The 19,343-nt window shown below is 35.0% G+C and overlaps 1 protein-coding gene and 1 long non-coding RNA gene across 3 annotated transcripts in view; one reads left to right on the top strand and one right to left on the bottom strand.

The window, feature by feature from the left end:
• LOC149806560 (uncharacterized) overlaps nucleotides 1-19,343 on the bottom strand; it is a 152,943-nt gene that overhangs the window by 46,642 nt on the left and 86,958 nt on the right. The gene's annotated exons all lie outside the window — the stretch shown is intronic.
• LOC149806561 (cell cycle checkpoint protein RAD17-like) overlaps nucleotides 1-19,343 on the top strand; it is an 80,875-nt gene that overhangs the window by 24,721 nt on the left and 36,811 nt on the right. The window contains exons 5-11 of the mRNA XM_089954712.1: nucleotides 1,354-1,519; nucleotides 2,816-2,949; nucleotides 6,013-6,065; nucleotides 9,209-9,334; nucleotides 11,184-11,253; nucleotides 13,259-13,370; nucleotides 15,622-15,831. Coding sequence (XP_089810838.1) covers nucleotides 1,354-1,519; nucleotides 2,816-2,949; nucleotides 6,013-6,065; nucleotides 9,209-9,334; nucleotides 11,184-11,253; nucleotides 13,259-13,370; nucleotides 15,622-15,831 — 871 coding nt within the window. The remainder of the gene's footprint in view (nucleotides 1-1,353; nucleotides 1,520-2,815; nucleotides 2,950-6,012; nucleotides 6,066-9,208; nucleotides 9,335-11,183; nucleotides 11,254-13,258; nucleotides 13,371-15,621; nucleotides 15,832-19,343) is intronic.

Below are 19,343 nucleotides of genomic sequence, written 5' to 3' on the forward strand. Positions count from 1 at the left end.
GTGTTAATGAAGATACCACTGAGTGATTTTGAACCCGAAAATTGTGTTAAGTGTACATGCAGAATGGACAAAAACAGATGACATGATGGTCAACCCCTTATTTCAGTGGTATTTCAAAATTAAATATAGAATAGGCAGACAAACAAGCCAAATAACAAAGACAATTTAAAAGTAGAGGGCACTTTTCATTTCTTTTCTTGCTACAGTTTAGCCCTGTGGGGTCATGTGCTACAAAAACAGATAGCCCTAGCATAAGGGTTAAGATCATCCAATAAATCAGAATCTAAAAATTAAATTATGAAGTAAAGATATTTATTTGATGAAAATACCTCTGTTTGAACAAGTAGACTATGGCATTAATGGACTTCAAATTATGTTACAATAAATCTGGCATAGTAGTCAGTATAGTGCATATTCAAGAAAGTTAAACTTTGGTATAGCTTATGTTAGTGAAAAATCTTATTTTGGAGCAGAATTATCCAAAAGACAATACATATGAGCTGTGGAAACTTGTACACAGCAACCATAAAGAACAGTTTTCAAACTTGTTCCACCTGGCAAAGCTAACTATGTATCTGCCCTTTCAGACAGCAGATTGTCAAATTTGGGTTCTCAGTACAGAACAATATTCATACAAAGATAAGGAACAGATTAAGCTCAGAAAGGATCAACAGATTAATGCTTACATTACTAGAGGCAATATCTTTTAAGATTTTGATTTCAATAGGAGTCTTACAGAGTGGAGCATTAAGAATGAGAGATGTATATTGAAGTATTAAGTACATACTGAACTAGGGGCCCCAAGTGGCAGAGTGGTTTAAAGCACTCACCATTCTGGATCACTGCCATCTCACCTATCTGTGTGGGTTAGAGACTCGGGCTCGGCTAACATGGGTACATGAGAAAGCTTGCCAGTAGCTTCTTGTGGGTCAGTGGTTATTCCCAGGGTTCTACCTCCACCAATATACTGGCTGCCATTTATAGCCTATCCTGAGCTGAAAAATGGCATTAAACCCAACAACAACAACATCCTGAACTATGTCCTTCTCCCCCTCATTTTTGTTCTACTTCCCCCTTATTTTTGTGACAAGGAGGAAAATCACCCTTTGTGATAAATTCTGAGAGCATCTCTGAAGCAAATTCCTGGCAGCATCAAAGCATTAGATATATTTTATGTTATGGGGAGTTTCAGGGACCGAGGTGGGGCATATGTTTTCCATTAACACATTTATAGTGTGTGGTTTTTTAAAAGGGATGGGATAATTAAGAAATAATTTCAGTCATTTTTTTTCCTCACTCTCAGTAAGAAATTCAAGTCAGTAGATTAAGTACCATCTGACTATTATTTTGCAGAAGTCCTCCATGCTATTATTGACAGGGCCAGCTGGTGTTGGAAAAACAGCAACAGTGCGTGTTCTTGCTCAGGAATTAAAATTAGAACTGCAAGAATGGATCAACCCTATTACCACTCAATATAGTGGCACCTCCTCATTGGAAGAAGATCCCATCCACAGACCAGGTGAGTGAACTTAAAGGTTAAAATATCAATGAAGTGTTCAAAGAAAACGTAGCATAAATATGGTGGCTTAATAAATACCATATTGTGGGTTGAAATTGCACAATTAATAATTCCAAAATGTTACATTTTAAATAATGTATTATCCCTATCTTTGAAAATTATTATAATTTACCAAATTTTAATGCCCCATTTTAAAAAATAACAAAATCCCATTTACAGCCACAGAGAACACCTGCTACATTTTGGTATAGCTTCCATAGCAGTGTCAGTAATGGGAATACCAGTTGCCAGTTATACTAATATTTGGTTTCAGAAATATAATATATCTTCTGTTTAATTATTAGTACGTACTTTAAGCTCCTCATGCAACATTTTCTTAACTCTTAGGCTTCTGGATATCATTAAATGTTTTGACTGAAGTAATTCTGGCATGCATATTTTTAAAAATGAGGATAACTTTTATGCTAATGAAAGATTTTGTTTTCAGATGAATTCTTTGATGTACCCACACGTTATTTTTCATGTTAAAGTTTTAGGCCATCTGTATTATACAAAGCAACTACCCTTTTTCCAAACTGATGTCACTTGTTCTTGAACATGGCTCAATTATAATTTATACATTGACGTGGCAGGCCATTACATACCCCTGTTCCAGTAGATTTAAATAAACTAACAGGATATGCCATGCACAGTTGTTATTAGGTAGAGCAATTTGATCTTGATTGCTTTACAAGTTTATACAGAATTCCATCATTATAATGGTTTTCCTGGTAGCTACAAAAGTGGACCACATTACAGGTGAGGTCACCTTATATTGTGATATTTTATACATACTGTTACTATTAAAAACTGAAATGTCATACCTGACCATGGCTGTTTTTTTAAAAGGGGCACCTTATACTGTGGTACATTATGATGAGAGGAGGTTTAGAGGAGGCGCAATTATGATCCTCATACAACTCTTTGCTTGCAGTTAAATTTATTACACAGAGCTTGCATACATGTATTACAGTGAAATAAATGTGAACTGTTTCATGTTACTATTGTTTTTCAGTCACTTGTATTCAGTAACATGAAGTTTAAAGCATAAAACTTTAAAGTTAGATATTTCAGAGTGAAGTAAATTTAGGTTAAAATGACAGATTAGTGTGAATTCAGGCAGTAATTCAGATAAATTATGTTTGTATTTAAGTTAAATATTCAGATTCATAAATCATGTATATGATATAATTAATGATATTCAAAGTATTTTATAATGCCTCAAAGTAATTTCAATCTAAGTGCTGCTCATTACAGATAAGAGGTATGATGCCCCGTTATCAGAATCTCAACTCAAGCTCTTCCAGGACTTTATACTCCGTGCTAGTCGTTACAACTCCTTGGACATTTTTGGCAGTAATTCTGCAGGAAAGAAAATCCTCTTGGTTGAGGTAAGTTACAACCAAAATAATCTTAAGAACAAAATATTACAAGATGTGATTGTTCAGTGTTTGTTGGCCTTGAGGCAAGAAAACTCCTGCAGCCAAGAATCTTTGAACTCCCATTTTCTTTTCTTATCATATTTCCTGTTATAGTCTAGTTTTAGTCTATTTTATTGACTTTTCATTCAGCATTGTACTATTCAGGCTAAGCTTTATAAGAATACGGTCCATCCAGATGCATTTCTGGGAAAAGTAATTGAAGTCACACATAATGGTTGCAAGGAGTCCAGCGATTGGTTCAGAACAACAGATTCCTCTGGGAAACCATATCCACCAGCCAGTGAAATTGATTCTGATGTAGCCATCAAAAGATATCACCTGAACCTGTACTGTCTTCTTCTATTGGTTGTATCCATAGAAGCTGTAACTAGTTTTAGTCTTGTTCAATAAATTTCAGCATACACTATGTAGATATAAAATGCACCCATATGATGGCACAACCTTGTAGCCAATTGGTATTGTCCACTTTCACTTGAGTTGCTTTGAAAACTAAAGGTGAGACCATAAAATCCTGTGCAGAATCCCACAGCAGTCTCCTTGCTCGTGTATAACTAAGGTCTCCCATTATGCTAAACTAACATTAGAAAAATTTCATCCATTAGTAGAACAGGCATGCTCCTCCAGGGTGGTAGATGTAGAATATTTAGCAATTCCTCCTCTTACATATTCTCCTATGTAACATGATCAGATGATGTATTTACAAAAGCATTTTTTAGTAAAATATGTTTATCCTGTAATCAGCATACAGACATCCCTCCCACCTTCCCTGCAATGCAAGCTTCCTTTTGGGAGGCTATTTCTGGCAGGATTAGAATTGGAGGTAACAAAGAAAGTTATCCAAACGTAATGTGATCAGGAAAGTATTATAGGAGAAACATAATATACTAAAAACATTTGCTTTTCCAAAACACTACACATGCTTAAAGGTGAGTTTTGGAGAAAGTCTTCAAAATTTTAATTTATTATGCTTTTTATTGAACATTGTGTGTAGATTAAAATCTGGTAAACCAGTAAAATGTACTCCATCTAAATTCTTAAAATTTATCTTTAAAATTAATGAAGAGTTTAATTTCCCACAATGGCAAACTGATTACCTGCCTTGCTGAGTTTGCTTGTACATGGAGCATCATACTAGGACAAGCCAGACAGCCAGTAATGTAGAAGTGTATTGACTGTACAATCAGTTCAAGTAAAAAAACAGAATTTGAAAAATTGTGATTAAAAACAGAAAAATTGCTGTTGTTTATCTTTGTTTATCTTGATCATTGACTTTGCTTTCATTATTAATTAAACAAATTGGTAATATTGATGGCTTCTGTTACATTCAGTGAACAGCAACTTTTGTATTTTTTTTCAGAATTCATAGATAGGTACCAACAGAACACATAAAAGTATTTAGAAAAATATTTTGAATATACTAAAATCTGCAGTAATTTATAGCAGTAATGACATTTAACTCACATGGAGAGTGTATCTTAAGAAAGAAATTGATCATTATATTTTATAATATGAATCATACAGTAACACTTATTTAGAATTTTTTTATTATTTGGTACTTATATTTGAATAATGCATGTAATAAAAACTGCACCAAGCCATGACCAAATTTTGTTTTTGGCTTGCGTTTCAGACAGTAAAAGCTCCTATCAGTTTATGAGTCAATTGGTCAAAGGTCAGAGTCACCAAGGCTGAAAGAAGTGAAATGGTTTCCACAAAATAACTAATAAGTACATTGTCTTATAATGCATAGCATGTCAGAAACAAAGCTCCATTTATTTATTTTGTCTTTGTTTAAAAAATTATGTGTACTATTCCAGTAGACTCTGAGCAGTCTTGATACACTGGACTAAATAAAGGTCTATATATTTATATCTAGGTTTTTTTTAAATGGTCATTCATAGCAATGTTGAGACACATTTTGCCAAAAAAAATAGTTGTCACTGGTCAACAGAAGGTGGCTGCTCATTACAGTGCATTTACATAAGAAAATCAGTCTGTGCATGAAGATTTTGGTCATAAATGACACATGGTTGCTTATAGTAGAGGTTGCTTAAATCAGGTTTGACTGTATTATTTTGTCATTTTGTCAGGCAAGCTGAAATATCCCAAGGGCAAGTTCATATCTCCAGTCAGCTTGCTTCACTTTTTAAAAATTTGTCCAGTCTTGCTACATCTTACAGTAAACCAGCTGACATGAAGATCTTAGAGATTTGTGCAGATGGTGCAAATCCACCTTCCCAAGATTACAAAAATAGAAAAACTTCTCAAAAATCTTTCTTAGAATATAACCAAATTTAACAGAAAGCATCCTGGCATGAAGGTCTTTCAGGTTTAAAAACATTTTGCCAATAAATAAATATAATGACAGATCAGTAAATGACTTCTTATGATAAGTTACTGAACAGAATTTGACCAAATTTGACTGAAAGTATTATGATCTGAAAATTGTTGACATATGTACAGATAATACTGATCTACCACCAAATGTGGCAGCTGTTCCTGAATATTAAAAAACAACTTTGACATCTTTAAAAGAGCTGGACAGAATGTTACCAAATTTGTATAAATGATGTTGATCTGTCCCTATATTTTTTGTACCAAGATATGCCATGATTTTCCTTTTTTCCTCCATCATAAGCAGAAAACTATGACATCATTATTATTAATCACAGGTAAAGCTCTGTTTCATGCAGTACTTGGCAATACATAGTTTGCATTTCTCCTGTGGCATAAGTGGCAGGGGCATCCCTGTTATGGTTTTATGTTTAAGTTTTTGCAAGTCAAGAATGATGGGATAGTAAATAATAGTTTCAATAAGACAAGATACTGCATTGGATCCACAAAATTCTTTCTTTTCTTTGTTTTTTCCCAAACAAGACCTCATTAGTTACTAGTAGGACAGCCATGCTGTCTTGATACTTAAATATATATTTAGTTTTGAGTATAGTCTTATGAGGATGTTAATGAATGTACAGTGTGCTTTCTCTTTCATCTCATTTACATCCTTTTCAGGATTTTCCAAACACATTCTTCAGAGATGCTGCCTCATTTCATGAGATTCTCAGGTAAAACCATTAACACCATAATGTGTAGATTAACCAGACACATAAGGAGATAGACCCTGAAACAGATAATTTTGCTAGTACAGAACCTACACATTTATTTGCTTCATTGAGCTCTAAAGAAATGAAAACCTGGCTTTAGTAAATACATTTCCATTTGGTTCAAAAAATGAAAGGCAATTAATGCATGGAACAGTGAATGCAAACTCTAAATGTATTTTGAAGACCATAAGCAAAAATTAGGTGAAAGATGAAATACAAATGTGAACAGAATGCATATGAAATTCAAATAAAATGCAGATTTTGTAGAATTAACCATTTTCGGGTCTGTACCAGTTTTATCTGGATATGATATTGTTTGCACAATCAGTAAGTGAAAATATTTTGCACCTGATCAATTCTCATGATCTGGACAACTGTATAAAATCTCATCAGTTGAATTGATTTGTTGTATGCACCTATTGTCACAGAATTAGGCAAAGAAATAACTTGGTTTTGCCTTAGAACTATTTGACTATTTCTCGTTGTACATGTGTACAACGTTATCTAGGGTGAATACGTGTTTTTCCAGGTAAGCGACTGTATTAACATGTACCTAGCCAGAAATTACTTGTGACGAAGGAACATTAATAGCATGATATGCACGGGTATTTTACCCTGACTTTTGTTCACTCTCCTATGGATTTAAGTAAGATCAATTTCTAAAACTGGTCATTTTGGATCACGTCAAGGAGTGTACGCTCTCCATTGTTCTCCAGCCATAGGGCTGATTGTGGCCATGATTCTGATTGTGTCTGTCGCTGTGATTGTGGCCATGATTCTGATTGTGACTGTCACTGTGATTGTGACTGTGAATATGACTAGAGCTGTCTGAAGCTGTCTAAAGTTGTTTAGAGCTCTCTGGAGTTTTCATAGTATTTAAGGCTGCGTGCTGTCGATACGTATGTATATATGTATGTATGTCTGTTCCACGGATGTAGACGTAGCAAATTAAAAAGGGTGCTGTATGCTGTCTGTACGTGTATACGTATGACTCTACATGTGGTGGATCCATAAAGGGTGCGAGCGGCCGATAAGAGCGTGGGCCAACCCAAGGAATCATGTGACTGTACAAGGGGTCTAGAAGTATACTTTTGGTTCAATTGTTGTTCCAATTGCATTTTTATGTTCATAAGATTATTTTGAATCTTAATTGTGTTCGTAAGATTAGTTTGAATCTTAGTTGTGTTCATAAGAATATTTTGAATCTTAATAGGAGTTCATATTCGAGATTATATGAATCTCTCTTGTAGTGTAAAATACTGTTTGAAGCGTATCTGCAGTCCATGAGGTTTCTTGGATCTGTACTTCATATTGATTTAATATTTTTGGTTTATTTTCGATGTGTGAATGTTGTGTAGAGTGATTTGAGTCAATCGTATGTTGAGAGCGTGAGAGAATCATTGTATTTTTACATCATATATTTTTCTTTATTAATTCATTCATAAATTTCCATCTTTCTCACATTGTGTTTGTCTTTTTCATTTAGTCCAAAGACCCACTCGGTTTCTATTCTGCGACACCTATACAGTGCTTTATTCTACACATTAAGCAAGAAATTAATGCAAGACAAAAATCAGTGCAATTGATGCATGTGCAGATTGTAGCTTCCTTGAATGTTTTAAATCGAGATAAAGCATGTTGAATGGTTAATGAGTAATTAAATGACTGTAAGTCATCCAAGCAGTCAGATTTTGCATAAACCTGCAGGTAACTTAGACACATTATCTACAATAGTGGGTTAGATTCAATACATTAATGCAAATAATAAATGCAAGACACAAATGATTGCGATAATGTGGAAGTAATGCATGCTCTGTTTATAGCCTGAAGTCAGCCAAGTGGCTGGAGATGGCATAGACCTGTCAAAGATAAAACACTTGCTACATGTCATATTTAACCTTACTAAGGCCAAAGGTGAATCAGATTCTTGGTGTGTGCATGGATGAAGAAAGAACCTATGTCTGTATTAGTGAAGCATCAGTGAAGACAATCCTTTTTTAAAACTATTTTTAGGACCCTGCATCAAGATAATCCCTATTGAAATCACATTTTTCCAACCATCTCTTTATTTGTCCATCTGCCCATATATCCAACTGTTCACACTTTATGTTGGATCACTCCGGTGGCCTAGTGGTTAGAGTGTCTGATTCGGATGCTGGAGGTCATGGATTCAAACCCTGGCCGAGTCATACTAAAGACTTGTAAAAATGTTACTAAGAGCTGCCTTGCTAGGTGCTCAGCATTAAGAGGTTACTGTTAGGACTGGTTGGTCTGGTGTCAGAATAATGTGACTGGGTGGGACATGTTACATGTTTGTGGCATGATGCCTCAATGCTTGACATCACTGTAAACTGCCACATGGCAGGCATCATAGTGATATGACTGAAAAATTTTTAAAGCTATGTTAAAAATCCAAATCACACACACACATTTCATATAACCAACATAGAATTGCAACCCTTACACATAATTAAGATGTCATGTTCAGTTGAGTTGCTTATTAATTGTACATTAGATGTTCCTTTTAGAAGTTGCATCTTTTCAGGTCCAATTTTTACAGTTACTGCTATTTTCTTCATAAATATTAAATCTCCACAACAGTAGATCCATGTAATCATCATAGCTGAGGAATGAATAAACATATTCGGGTGTATTTTGGTGTGTATATTGTTTCATGGACCCAGCTGTGCCATATATGGTTTTCTCATGAGCTCCACATATAATTGAGTTATGGCTCTTTACAGTTAACTTGTATCTTCATTTATGATGTTGTTGTAACCAGCAATAGGTCTTGAGACCTTTCGCATAAACAGATGCTGTTTTGTATTTGTTTTATCTTCACATGGCATATTTCTCATAACTGGCATACATGTAGCTCAAGAACCATTGTTCTAATGTAGTTTTTAAAAAAAATTGTCTCATAGATTTTCATATGACTTTTATGCCCTTTGCAATGTTCCCGTTGCTCCTAGCTCTAGTTTTAAACCAGTTCCTTGAAGACTTTGATCATGCATGGTGCAAGTATCTCGTTGCTATTTGATAAAGCTTATGTAGACTATACAGAGACAATGATGATGATTAGAGGTTAATTGGTATTTTTCTAGAAAATATAGACAAACTGGAGGCAGTCCCATAATATTCATTGTCAGTGACAGCACCAGAGGAGAGTCCAATCAAAGGTTGCTGTTTCCACAAGAGCTGCAGCAGAATTTGCATATTGACAACATAAGGTAATTCAGTTTATTAAAAGTAGTGGTGACTCTTATGAAATATTGAAAAGATGATAAGAGCTGAACAAAATGGTAAACAGAAACATTTGGGTATAGTGTAAGGTGGCTTTAGATCAGATGGGTGGCTCTTTTTCATAAGAGGGGGAACCACTTTAACATCATGAGGATATATCATACTTTTAACCTTAATTCACGGCACGTCTCTTCAATATTGGACAGTTGATGCTGATCCAAAAGATACGATGACAATACTCAGAATAGAGAAATGTTGAAACAACCATTTTTATAACATACGCAAACAGTAGTGTTGAAAAAATTGCTACAGAAAGCATCCTGTTGGACCAGATTTCTTGGCCATTATTTTTCTTATGATTGACAGTTAGGCAAATGTCAGACAGATGTGCAACTCCATTTTGGCTTACCTGGCAATAGAGCCAGTTAAACTTATTGTATGACCCTGCATCCATTTGTGTATCAGCCAGTAATTGCTATTCTCACATTTGCCTCAAAAAGCACTGGATCAGTTTCAATCAACCTTGGCAGGATGGCCTTTGAAGATTATACAAATGATACCAATCCACCACCAAAAGAGACCACCGTCACTAAACATAGGAAACCGTTTAAAGGACTTCTCAAGAACCACTCAACACAATTTGACCAAATTTGTACAGATGATGCCAATTGATCATCAGATATGGCCATTGTTACTAAAAATAAAGAAACCTTCAAACAACTTCTACTCATACAGTAAAAAACCTTAAAATTGTTTCTCTTTAAAAACTGCTGAACAGAATTTGGCTAAATTTGACTGAGAGAATGTTGGCATGAAGACCTTCCAAATTTATGCAAATAATGCTGAATATATTATTGATTATAATGTCATTACTAAAAAAGCGAAGTTTTTAAAAATTACTTTCCGAAACTAAGAAAAATTTAACCTAACTTGACAGGAAATGTTCTTATATTTAAACCTTTAAAATTTGCATACTTGATCCTGATCCACTACTCAAATTGGCTGCCATTACTAAATATATAAAAAAAATATGAAAAGATTTTTAGACAACTGGATAGAATTTTACCAGATTTGATTAAAAAAAACATCCAGACCTGAAGGTCTTTCAGATTCTTTCAAATAATGATTATCTATCTACACGAATGCCCAGTATTCCCCAAAAATAGACAAAATTTAATTGTCTTTAAGCATCATACTGACAAAGATTTCTTGACCAACTGTCCTTGCTTTTGACTATTAGGTTAATGTCAACAAGATGAATATTCTCTTACCCACTTGTACCTCTTGGTTTGTCTCATTGGACTTTGGGGTGGAAACTTTGTTATCACAGATATTCAGAATTTAGTTGCTATAGACAAAGGAAGCTTGGTGTGCTTTTAACAAAGTATTTGTGAAATTTCTGACATGATTAGATTTTTGTGCCACTTAAATGATTTTTGCAATCTTTTTCCAGTTTTGGGGGATGTTTTGGATTTAAGATTTCTTTGCCTGTTGTTGGGGACATACTTGTTTTACAAACACAAATATTTAGTTCTGTTTTTTTTGTAGCTGATTTGAGATATCCTGAACAATCATTATTATGTAATGTTTTGAAGATGTGTACTGAAGTGTTTCTAATGATTTTTCTGCATGCCTAACTGCTGCCAAAAGTGTCATAATTTGTAACAGTTCATCTGTTGTCCTCTGTTTCACATGATATTTGCTTATACATGTAATCTACAGCTTGAAATGCATATATGCATTTTTTGCATCCAAATTTAGATGTATGCAGTATAAGAACTAAAGTTGTGTTGTATTCATTAGGTAATAAGTCATGCATCCTTCCTTTTTTGACAGCTTTAACCCTATAGCTATGACCAGCATGATCAAGGTACTCTCCAAGATAGCCTCTACAGAGGCTGCTCAGGTGTGTATAATGTGTGCCTGTCAGTGTGTATGAGAGAGAGAGAGAGAGAGAGAGAGAGAGAGAGAGAGAGAGTTAGAGATTCAGACACAGGAGATACAGAAAGAATTACACATAGGCAATCAAATAGAAGCTGTCAGATCAATGAGAATAAGCACTGCTTACCATATTGTCTCTTTTTCTTGCTAATTTTGTTAGCTTTTATGTTAATTAATACATCATAATTACTTTCAGTACCCTTATTTTATGTACTATACTTACTCTTTGTATTCATTGTGGATTGAGTATTAAAAACTTTCCAATTTTTGTCCCTTGCCTTCTTTCAAAGGAAATTGGACAACATGGTATCAGTGCTTGTGTCCAGTAATCTGTTAATTCATCTATCAAGCTATCCCCATCCGCTCAGTAACCTTTTGAAATTAAGTAATGAAACTTGCTATATTAAAGCATCTTCACTAGAATGTGTTGCATACCACATTGATGGTCTGATCTTCAAGGTCAAGGTCACAGTTCAGTTTAAAATTTTCAATCACACTTTATCTTCCACTCTATAAGTTCAAAGCTGTTTGAGAAATAAGGAATGAAACTTGGTATTCATCATCACTAGAAGGTGTACCACATTGGGGGTGGGGTCCTATCTTCTTGCTGAAGGTCATGGCTTAATATTTTGTTTTCCATCATACTTTCCTTGCTACTCTATAACTTAAAAGCTGTTTGAAATTAGGAGATGAAATGTGATGTACTTAAATATCATCACTAGGGGTGTATCACTTTGAGGGTCTCATCTTCAAGACCATGTTTCATTATTTTATGTTTTCATTACACTGTCCTTCCACTCTATAATTTTTAAACCATTTGAAATTAAGGCATAAAACTTGGTGTACTTGTACATCATCACTAGGTGTGTTGCATACCACCTGGGGGGTCCTATTTTCACAACAAAATCATGATTCTGTAGTTTATTTATGATCATAATTTCTTTTCCACATGGTAACTTAAGAGCTTCTATGAAATGCCACTTGGTATCCCTGTATGTCATCTAAAGCAAATGAGTTGTTTACCACAATGGGGGTCTTGCTTTCAGTCACTATCATGATGCTGTATGTTGAATTTTTCCATTTTGCTTTCCTGTCTACTCAGATTGTGGAGCCTTTTGAAATGAAGGAATAAAACGCAGTATAATTACAAATCATCAATAATAGGTGTGGCATGTACCACATTGGGGGTACTATCTTCAAGGTCATGGTCACAGGTGAATAATTAAGATTTTGATTACATTAGCCCTCCCACTTTCTAACTCAGCAGCTGTTTAAGATAAATGAGTGAAATTTATTAAACTAATATATTGTCACTAGATGTGTTGCATTGCAAGTTGACATCTTATTCTCGGCTGAAGTCACAGATCAATATGTTTAGGATTATTCTTGTTTCTGTTTTTATATCATTAAAGCTGTCAGAGAGTGACTGGAATGGATGATACAGGGATCATGAAAATTAAAAATGTGTACACATGAAGCTTCTATTTTTACTTCCAAAAGCTCTCCCTATAGCTTATGTTGTGTGTTATTTTACCAGACTAAAATTTTCTTGACTCTAGTGTGTTCGAGAAATTCTCAGTTTTTAAAATGAAGGTCATCTGTAGTCGTCACATTCTGGATGCAGAGTGTCAAAGTTACTGGTGTAATAACCTATAAAGGAATTAGGCACCTGAACTTTGTGAATTTTGGCAGGAATATTAGTGAAGATTTCTTGTCTTTGAAAGCTTAATATAAAACATCCTTTAACATGTTTACATGCTGTTTGGATTATGATAGATCCTTCAAAACATCTTTTGTGTAATAGTTGCTGTTTCAGTGAATTGCTATCATAGCAGATAGGACATCATTTTCTGTATCTACTTAAAACCCATTTTAATACTGAATATAAAAAACAAATTGTGTTGTTCCTTCCTTACAATTCATTACAAAATGTTCCATTTTATCAGGCTCTATAATTTTTCTTCCCACAGGAGGGAGGTACATTTGAATGTCCCTCCAGATCTGTAATAGAGTCATTAGCTATGTCTAGTGCTGGGGACATCAGGGCAGCTGTGAATGCCTTGCAGTTTGCATGTCTTAAAGGTGAGTACCTACTTTATGCACTTACATCATCCTGCTTGGATTATGGATGTCTCCAGGGATTATACAAGTTGGTGCTAAGACTGAAAATATTGACTAAGATTAGTTTGTTTGGCAATACAATTAACAGGTTTACCTATATGCACACTCATCCTAGTTTGTGCCAGATTTGAAAGAAATAAATAAGCACCAATGGTGAAATTCAAATTTTGGATTCTGAATCTAATTTTTTGCTGGATTCTGAATCTAATTTTTTGCTTAATCTTGTAGCCAGCTTTGATTTCATGAAACTTTAAAGTCTTAGACTGTGAATAGATATGAAGATTTTGAGGTGTACCATCTGACTCAAATATCCAGACACTTACAGATAATTACTCTCCTCTCTGTCTGACTAATTTGTGTTGCAGTAAAAATAAACAATTTTCCCCGAATATTATCTGGAAAATTAAATATCTTATTATCACAATTGTGTATTGATGCAAGCCTCTAATGTGCATGATTGCTTGGTCTACTTTTGTATGCTGTCCAGTGGGATATATAACAGAAGCCTGCATTAACATGTTGGCTTGATGTAATGCTAATGACCTTTGATTCCACATTTATGAAAATGATTCATAAATTAATTCCATCATCTCTAAGTAAGAAAGGTTGCTCTTACTTTATCATTACCTTGAATAGTATTTTGTGATTTTAGCCATACTCAAACAATTTGATGCACGGGATTTTGTGATGTTGGCCATAATCATATTGACTAGATGAATGGGATTTTGTAATGTTAGCCATACTCCAACATATTGACCCAATGCATGGGATTTTGTGACTTTAGCTGTTCTCAAACATCAGATTTGTACAAGCTGCTTGGGTACAGCTTTTTGTTTGTTTGAAAAACATCTTATTTTAGGTAGCTCATTGTTTTCTCGGATCAGCCTATTTATTTTGTGGCAGAATACTTAGCCCATCTTTACTAGTCAAAGGTTTTTGATCAACTTCATTTATCATTGATGTGGAACTGAGTATATCAACTACCCTTAGCAAGTGAAGATGACCTTGCCTTTACAAATCACATTTCAGGAGTGAGGGTCACCATGATAGAGCAAATATACATTACATGTTTTATTCATTATTCTTGCTTTTTATACAGTTTGTTTAAATAATAAAAAATCCATTTTTGGTGAGATCTGCTGCAATTATGTCATAATCCTGACCCAAAATAATGACTAATAGAAACACAATGTCAAAGCTAAAATGTGGTAGTTTATGAAAGTACATTTGCTAATGAAGCCTTTCATATGCTTTGTTCACCTGCAGAAGTTGGTGTTGACAGTTTGGAAGGAAGAAGTCATGATTTCAGTGTTCTGAATTATTTTATATTCTGAGATTTAAGGTCGTGAGGTGGGAAGGGAAGTATTATTATTGTGCTATTTTAGAGTGTTGATACAGGACTTGCTTCACCAATAAGCACTGGAAACTGAATCAGAACCAAATGTAGTTCCCAGAATTTACCAATGTTTACAGAATTCATGATAAATATCATGTGACCATTTGCAACCAACAGATGGCAGAAAACACAGTTCGTAACAATTGGAATTTTTATTCAATAAGGTACAGAAGTAGTAGCTGTGTCATTTTAAATCCAGTCATTCCAAGAGTTCCTAAAACTTCAATACACTGGTAAAAGGTGATATCATGATGTAATAATCATGTCATATCGAGCTGCATAGCCAACATTGATTTTGTAAAAGTGGACTACCTAAATGATAACTTACATGTGATTCTGCTTATTAGGCGAGAAATAATGATGAGATCATATCTGTCTAAATCTAGTGCACTATTGCTTATGCAATCCAAGCTCAGAACTGGGCTTGTTTGTATTAAAAATATTGCATGAAATTTATGTTGTAACTTGAACCATTTTTTGTAGTTGCAAATTTTATCAATAATATGAATATGTTCAAATTAGTTGGGAAATGGAATTTCAGATTAAGAATTCACTTATATTGATACAGTTGATGAAATCAACACTGATTTAAACTGATCCCTGACAAGGATTGTCCATTTTTAGCCATTATTTATCTCTTATTAAGTTTATGGCTATTATGGACACATTTGTGGTGTATAAAGACAGTTGTGATTTGCAAGACACAGCTGGAGCCATTAAAACTTTAAAGTGGACTAGCAGTCTATCTCAGTTGGTTTTTAATGTCAGTTGGTGCACAGTTTGGTATTGATATGCGCACTTATTTTCCATTGATAGGTATCTGTGATAGAAGAAGAGATCGAGCTTCAAAAGGTCAGCAGGGAAAATCCAAACCAGTAGATCCAAACAAGAAGTTTTCAAAATACAAGAAATCTGCAAAAGTATTGGATTTAGAGACTTCTACGGAGGCTGAGCTGGCTGCCATTGGTGGTCGAGATACCTCTTTGTTTCTCTTTAGAGCCTTGGGGAAAATTCTGTATTGCAAAAGTGAGTTGTAGGAAATAGTACATTTTAATTCAAGGACTGATTTCTACATTAAGTTCTGTCATAGTTCTTAGTGCTGAGCAGTTTAAGAGGTAAAAAAATTAAATTATCTTAGAATAAAACTATATCTGTAGTGATTTGCAACCAAGATGTAAGTTTTGGTTTCCAATCAAATCTACGCTAAAACTATTTAATATCAGTAATATGCTGCCTGTCTGTATTGCATAACTTTGCTGTTGTGGGATGGAATTCCCCATGACCAGATAATAAGAATTCATCCTTCCATGGATGAACCTTCATAGAGAACACAAACCCCTCAGCTGCCCAGGTCACAGGTGCTTGTGCTATATTCCTTGTCTTTTTTCGGAATGCCATATACCTTGCAGTTTTTGCAATGTTGCTCTGAGATTATGTGCCTCCAACTTGTGTTAAATAATGCATGGGGCAAATTAGTACTGGTTTCCATAATTTTCAGAGGTTTTAACCTCAGTCCATTGCTTTTCATGTTTGAATTTAAACTCTTTTGTGAGCTTTTTGCCAAGCAGTTGCTATGTTTTCAGCACTGCTTGGTTTGAGTGTTCTCACACACATACACACACAGACACACCAACTTGAGTTGAGTGGGTGATCTGTGTTTTCATTTATACTTTTGTGTTTTGTTCCGGTCCTTGGATAGGTATCATCTTTCTTCATTGCTGGAACCTTAGAGACATAATTATCAGATATTCCTTTTAAGTTAGTGAACATCTACTAATGCTTATTTTGTTTTATGAATTATGTTTTGTCTGGCATTTTTGCATAAGGAGGTTACACACCAGCTTTTTGTTTTCATTTAGTCAGAGTTGTCGTGCACCTTGGATTAATTTTTCAGTCTTGTTGGTTTTATGTTTAGTATTGCAGTGTCAATGGTACCTACCCGACAGGAATTAGTACTAGTGTGAAATTATTGCATTAGAGTAGGTCTACTTACCTTCCATCTTGGTCTTTTATACTTTCGTATAATTAATTTTGCCTGCTTTTCGTATTCATAAGAAGAGCAATGCTACATTGGTGTGTTTCCAGGTCACTCACCACTCCTTCCTCACATTATAACCCTTGATTGGCAGTCACCTGTTCATATTATATATCTAATTTGTATTATTTCTTAAATTTTTTCTCATCATTGTGTGCTGTGTTTGTATTTTGAACTTGACCTTGTCCAAAATCAAGTCACTGGTCCAAAATCAAGTCACTGTTTTCCTGACCCAAGGTACTAATGATGTTTTCATTTTGGTAAACAAATAAGATATAGCTAATATTTTTTCTATGCTTGTGGGTTAATTGTTAGGATCATTATCATAATAAGAAGTAAACATATTTATTAGGGTCTAGGTCATGGTTATTGGAATTCCCTCATGAAACTATCTACTCTATCTGATGTCTGCCACATCCTTATTATAATTTTGGTAAAAGATTTCATATTTTTCAGAACCCAGAATGTTCTAGGATGGAAAATTCCATTAAGTCATAGTATTTCCAGAAAATGCTGATTGTGAACTTGGTCAAGTTGATGGCTTTATAATTTTGTTTATCTCAAAATTATTTATTCTTGCAGAATCATTTGCATTGTAGAGTTCAGTATTTGATATGGGCTAGAATTGTTTATTCAAATTATTATTCTCTGGGATTGCAAAGTACTTTCTGAGAATATTAATTTGAAATTATAGTGAATTCAGATGAGGACATCTTGGATTATATTATTGTGATTAATTTGAAGACTGGTAGTACATCATCACACTTCAGGCTATTGATACATTAGTATGTTCAAGACTACAGTCATATCAATGCATTCAGCATTAGATCTTATTTAAAAAACCACTGGAATTTAAATAGAACTTTTTTCTTTTGGACTATTTTGGGATTTAATTCATGTTACTGTAAGTTCTTTTTAAATTTCACTTTGTATTCTAGGTAAATAAATTATTTGTTGAATTTTGCCAAACTTGTTGGTTTTCACTCTTTTCTATTACTTAGTTTAAGACCACAGAGTCATAATAATATGTGAGTTCAGTAATGTAATCTTGGAGTGGTGTAGGTACAGGTCTCACACCACTCATCATATGTATTACTAAGTACATTGCTTGATCTATAACTACTCATGCTTTTCAGATTAATTGCCTTCCACCTTTTTATCTCAGTACTCAGGCTCCCTGTCTTGGTCCTTTGGGACTCAGAAGGGAAAATCTTGCTTCCCCCATACAGGGTCTGTCGTTTCAGAGATATATAAGACCCATGAACCAAAGAGTGAAGCATGGTCCCCCATGAGAGGCAGAGAGTGAGGCACATCCTCCTGCAAGGGAGGAGCAGCACTATTTCTGAAGCCAGAGGAAGGAGAATCAGGCATGCCCTATCCAGGTTCTAAGCTGACCGGCTTTGAGTGTGAGTCACGCCCCATACCAGGTGTCCATTGCACCAAAGAAACATGTCTCCACCACAAAGATGCACAGTCTCACAAAGTCAGAAACATCTTGTCAGTGCAAGTGGACTCTAAGTCACAGTGCAGACTGAGGTGGCATCTACTCTCTTATGGTCCCCTTGCACATTTATGTGGAGGAGGAAGAAGAGATCTGGTCATTTGACAAGGTGGTAATGAAGTTTATCATCTTCCTTCCTTGAATTTATGTCCCAAGTCCTCAGGCTCAGAAGACAAAATTCTCTCCAGTTTTGAGAGAATCTCCATGGGCTGTCTTCCAACCATATATATTATTGCTTCCCCACTTGACTATCCTTAAGGTTTACCACCTATCTAAAAAATGGACAGGCAGTGTAAGGGGTGGTCATTCCCCCTTTTTGACACAGATCTTTTGTCTCCCTGGATATGAAATGGAATCTCTGGCTTTCTACTCCTGGCTCTTCATGGGTTCCAAAAAAGGAGGGAAGTATCAGCTAATGACAGACCTTTCTACCTTAATCAAGTTTCTACAGGTGTAACCTTTCAAGATGCATGCCACAGCCTCATTCAGACTTGCCATAAGATTTGTTGATCGACTCAGTAACTCCAGTATGCGTACCATTACATCCGTATTTTTCTTCCTGTGTGGAAGTACCTCTGGTTCTGTTTGGATCAGGAGGTCTTCCAGTTCCATGCTCTGCCTTTTGGCCTAGCCTCTGCATTTGCAAAGTAATTGGAATAGTTGCAATCAGCCTAGGATCTCTAGGGATACCTGTCTTGATTCCATTAGGAAGACTTCACATGTTCTCTTTCCAGTGTTTCCTTCTGGCAAACGAGAAATCGCACTGTACCCTACCCCACCCCCACCCCACTTCTTGGATTCTCTAGAACTGGACTTTCACCATCTCCTGAGTTGTTGGGAAGGTCAGTACAAGTTTTTAATTGAAGTAGGAATTGCATTAATTCTAGCTATACTTCTTTGAGTGCATTGGCTGGTTTTCTTCTCTTTCTTTTTGAAGAGAAACAATGCTGTGTTTCTGCTATCTAGGGTAATAGGGCAGCCCTATCAACCATACTTCAGTTT

The sequence above is a fragment of the Sinohyriopsis cumingii genome, chromosome 1, assembly GCF_028554795.1.
Source record: "Sinohyriopsis cumingii isolate HCF-2022 chromosome 1, ASM2855479v2, whole genome shotgun sequence".
Taxonomy (NCBI): domain Eukaryota; kingdom Metazoa; phylum Mollusca; class Bivalvia; order Unionida; family Unionidae; genus Sinohyriopsis; species Sinohyriopsis cumingii.